Source organism: Triticum urartu, chromosome 7 (assembly GCF_003073215.2).
Source record: "Triticum urartu cultivar G1812 chromosome 7, Tu2.1, whole genome shotgun sequence".
In the NCBI taxonomy this organism is placed as follows: Eukaryota; Viridiplantae; Streptophyta; class Magnoliopsida; order Poales; family Poaceae; genus Triticum; species Triticum urartu.
Window position 1 is genome coordinate 535,015,851 of NC_053028.1, and position 4,616 is coordinate 535,020,466.

General features: G+C 42.7%; 1 protein-coding gene across 1 annotated transcript; it reads left to right on the plus strand.

Moving 5' to 3' along the window:
• Window positions 1-665: 665 nt before the first annotated feature.
• On the plus strand, window positions 666-4,391 carry LOC125521213 (lactoylglutathione lyase-like). Its single transcript, XM_048686273.1, has 9 exons — window positions 666-818; window positions 1,541-1,671; window positions 1,768-1,892; window positions 2,237-2,301; window positions 2,382-2,597; window positions 2,712-2,759; window positions 2,840-2,947; window positions 3,027-3,179; window positions 4,149-4,391. The coding sequence occupies exons 2-9, from the start codon at window positions 1,553-1,555 to the stop codon at window positions 4,188-4,190; spliced, it is 876 nt and encodes a 291-aa protein (XP_048542230.1). The 5' UTR covers window positions 666-818; window positions 1,541-1,552; the 3' UTR covers window positions 4,191-4,391.
• The last annotated feature ends 225 nt before the right edge of the window (window positions 4,392-4,616 follow it).

A 4,616-nucleotide genomic window follows, 5' to 3' on the forward strand; every position in this document is an offset into this window, starting at 1 on the left:
CCATGTCTACCCATATCTTCATCATGCGGTACATTCGGGAGTTGCAGGATTGTAAACCTAAGCAAAAGCCACGGGTAGAAGGGCTTGTTCCTCGAACTGGCTGGATCCCCCCGGAGCCGGGGGTGGCCAACATACAGGTAAATGGAGCGGTCTCAAGGAATCAAGGCGAGGGATCCATCAGTGCTATATGCAGGTCGTCAGATGGAGTTTTCCTAGAGGCATCCTGCATGAAATATAGTGGAATAGCTGAGCCAGCCACTTTGGAGGCCCTCGCATGCCGTGAGGCTCTGGCACTAGCAACGGACTTGCACCTGGAGAGGATTCTCGTTGTATCTGATTGTCAAACTATGGTTCGAAATATTCAAAGTCGTCGGACAGATGGTTCATATGCTACGGTCATCAAGGAAACTAACGCAAGAGCGTCAAGTTTCCAGCAATGTTCTTTCATCTTTGAAAGAAGAGATTCAAATGTTAAGGCACATAGCCTCGCTAAACACGTTTTTGTCTGGATCCGGAGCGCCATGTGTGACTGTTAGACCCCAGACTTGATTTGTATTCCGATGAACATTATTAATTAATAAAGTAAGAGTGTTTAGACTAAAAAAATCTGACCAGCTTTGGGAGGGGCGCGCTTTTACAGCCCGTGAGGCAGCACGTCGCCATCAACTCAATTATTACAATTCTGTCTATAAAATATAAAGAAACTCCATCATACTCGTGAGTACTACCGTCGGTGCCCCCCTCTCTTCTCCTGGGAAGCCTCTAGACTGAGCTCCTCATCAGCGTGGGACGGATCTCTACCCGATCGTATTTCGAGGGTGAGCATCCCCAAATCCATCTCCTTCATTCCCGCCCCCCGCTTGCTTCCTATACGCGCCGGTGCACAGTTTTCCGGTTCCCCGTTCTTTTCTGCCTGCTTAGATTTCTTAGGTTTCTGGAGTAGTACAAGTTAGATGGCCTCCTTCTTTTCTTCTTGGGATTCGTATCTGTATATAATTTGATTTGTTTCAAGCACTGCGGCTGGGCAGGATTTTTGGCAAATAGAGTAGAATCATGGGGGGAAATCCCCCGATCCAATTTTTTTTAGAACCACCCCCAATCCAATCCAACTATGTGTGAGGTTTGTTGGAGTTTTTTTTACTTTGATTTAGCAGAACCTCTCGCTGCCGTGGTAGCGACTGGGCTGCGGGGAGGTGTTCATGGAGGGGTTGGGATCCTGCCGCCGTGGCGCAGGGATTTGGGGGCTGGAGCTGCTACTTATCTGCTGCTGCTAGTTGCTGCTACTAATTTATCCAGTGGTGCTGCTGTTACTTATTTATATAGTTAGGATAATTTAGATAGAGGAGTGCTGTTCCTATTTTATCTTTTTGTGGTTTTATATGATCTAGGAGATAGGATATAGGCAATCTGCAGGAAAACTAGAAAATTTTGAAAGGGAATCTTTTTGGACCATTGTCTATATAGATATACACACAAGCTGCCAGAGATGCTCTTACCTCTTTCCTTGCTCTAATAATTGAATGCATAACAACTCTTACAGGTGACAGCAGGGATGGCTACCGGTAGCGAAGCTGGAAAGTCTGCTGAGGCAGTGTTGGAATGGCCTAAGCAGGACAAAAAGAGGATGCTGCATGCTGTTTACCGTGTGGGAGATCTCGACCGCACAATTAAGTATGTTAGCCATACTTTTGGAGTTTGTTAGATGGTGATATTTGCAACATGATTACTAGTATGTTTGTGCTAATGCCAGTGATTTAATTCTCATAGGTGTTACACAGAATGCTTTGGGATGAAGCTGCTGAGGAAAAGAGATGTCCCAGAAGAGAAGTACACCAATGCGTTTCTTGGATATGGACCTGAGGATACTAATTTTGCACTTGAGCTGACTTACAGTATGTTCATCGGTCCACTCACAATTGTTTCTAATGCAACCAGTTTGATATTCTTGTTAATGTTTGGGCAACGTGTGTATACACCTCAGTGGGAAGATTGGCAAACTAATGGGGTCATATTATTCTCTCTAAATACTCCCTCCGTCCCAAAATTCTTGTCTTAGATTCGTCTAGATATGGATGTATCTAATACTAAAATGTGACTTGATACATCTGTATTTAGACAAATCTAAGACAAGAATTTTGGGATGGAGGGAGTATGAACCGATAAACTATTTTGTGGGACTATAGTGTCATTCTTTTCCACCTTCTGTTGTGCTAATATGCTCTTTCTCGTTTGATAGATTATGGTGTTGACAAGTATGACATTGGAGCGGGCTTTGGACATTTTGCCATCGCAAATGAGGATGTATGTATCGTTTACCTGCAACATCTTACCCTTCATGTTACAGACCCTTGGGCTTGTTTGATGTCGTGGATGCAATGCAGGTGTACAAGCTGTCTGAGACAATTAAATCATCTGATTGTTGTAAGATCACTCGTGAACCTGGTCCTGTCAAGGGAGGGTCCACTGTGATTGCCTTTGCACAAGACCCAGATGGTTACATGTTTGAGCTTATCCAGAGGGGTCCGACGCCTGAGCCTCTCTGTCAAGTTATGCTTCGTGTTGGTGACCTTGATCGGGCTATCATGTTCTACGAGAAGGTATTGTATTGTAAAATGGGAGGTTGTTTGAAATGTTGGAGACAATATCCTTTCTGTATATTCTCTAGAACAATAGTTATATGTGGGATATTCTAACATTTGACTTTTATGCAGGCCCTTGGGATGAAGCTTCTGAGGAAGAAGGATGTGCCTCAGTATAAGGTACATCACATGACAATTGTCTTTTCGTGCCATTTGTCCTCTAAATTTTGATATACTGAGCATGTTTATGATTTGTGCAGTACACTATTGCCATGATGGGCTATGCTGAGGAGGACAAGACCACTGTTCTGGAGTTGACATACAACTATGGTGTCACGGAATATAACAAGGGCAATGCATATGCTCAGGTATTGACAAGTTTTCTTCTGCGCTTATTTCCTCTTTTAAGTTTTGGCATTTCTTAATGCTTGTGTTGCCTAACTGCAGGTTGCTATTGGCACTGACGATGTGTACAAGAGCGCCGAAGCAGTTGAGCTGGTTACCAAAGAACTAGGTGGGAAGATTCTAAGGCAGCCAGGGCCACTGCCAGGGCTGAACACCAAAATCACCTCTTTCCTTGACCCAGATGGCTGGAAAGTGGTATGTTTTCTGGATGTCTTATGCATAACACTGCTTTATTTGAATCGAAGGGGTCATTAACAGTTAATGATGAATGCAAGATGAGCTTGCTGTAGTCAATGCTTGGTTTATAAAATCTGAAGAGCGTACTGTAGTCAACGTAATTATTGCCAGTTAGTACATATTCCGCCCGTCTCTGAGAAGAAGGCCTATAAATTTGAAATTTCGTCTGAAGCCAAAACGTACATTGTCTGACCATGTTTCTAAGAAAAACTATCAACAACTACGATTCTTAATAAATATATACTATGCAAATACATTTTACTGTGTATCTAATAAATATACTGAGTATTAACTTGGTACTGTGGACTGTGGTTCTTCATAGTTTTAACTACGAACTTGGTCAGACTTTGCACCGCTTGACTTCAGGGAAAAAAATTTATAGGCCTTCTTTTCAGAGACGGAGGGAGTACATAGTTTCAAAGTCTACTAATTTATTGGCACCTTCAAGGCCAAGCTGTTACTCTGTAAAATAGAAACTTGGAAAACAGCATCATCTTAAGTTGGTTTATATTGATAGTCCGAGCTGTATTTCCTCTAGTTGTGTCTCTCACCGTCATCCATTGTCTAGATAATGGAAGATAAACTTTACTCCCTCCATCCCATAATATAAGAGCGTTCTTGACACTAACTACACTAGTGTGAAGAACCCTCTTATATTAGGGGACGGAGGTAGTAGTAGATTTGAGGCGTCACCCACTTAATTAGCAGAAAGCATCCTAAGCGTCACAAAGCAAATTAATAAAGTGAGATGGAACTTCACCTTAAAATTCGCTGCAGCATGGTTGTCAATACTGAACATGATTCCTTAAAGGTAGTATGTGAACTGGCTTGCACGCATGATTGATTACAAACTGATGTAGTGATTGCTAACCAATTATCCTTGGCCACAATATCAGTATGTGACTAATGTTATTCCTCCGGTTGCAGGTTCTGGTGGATCATGCGGACTTCCTCAAGGAACTCCACTGAAGACGAGCAGGCTCAAATTGTGTCGCGAGGAGGCAAACCTTATGTTAGCAATGGTCTGTGTGATTGTAATAAAACAAACCTTGTGTAGTAGCAATGGTCTGTGTGTGATGATGTAATAAAAGGGCAGCCTCTTCCGCTCGACGAACAAAAATAAAAAGCAACCACCGCATGCATATGCGGTGATTGACCTAGCGTTATCAAGTTGCTTGCAGTTTGATTGTCACCACAAAGGTGATTGTTAGTTCTTGATAAACATGAACTGTGGACTAGATTGTGAGAGGTGATTAGTATAGTGCGGGAAAAGGAGGAAGATGCACACCTACAGCGTATACTATACCCGATTTCTACAGAGAGAAAGAAAAGATCGCCCTGATCGTATGTTCATCTTAGAGCAACTCCAATAGCTTACGTATCCCTGAAAGAACA

Excerpts from the sequence above, each read along its gene's own strand:
- LOC125521213 (XM_048686273.1), top strand. The coding sequence starts at position 1,553 with ATGGCTACCGGTAGCGAAGCTGGAAAGTCTGCTGAGGCAGTGTTGGAA. Across the intron at positions 1,672-1,767 it reads GATCTCGACCGCACAATTAA|GTGTTACACAGAATGCTTTG; the intron begins GTATGTTAGCCA and ends TAATTCTCATAG. Across the intron at positions 2,948-3,026 it reads AGGGCAATGCATATGCTCAG|GTTGCTATTGGCACTGACGA; the intron begins GTATTGACAAGT and ends GCCTAACTGCAG.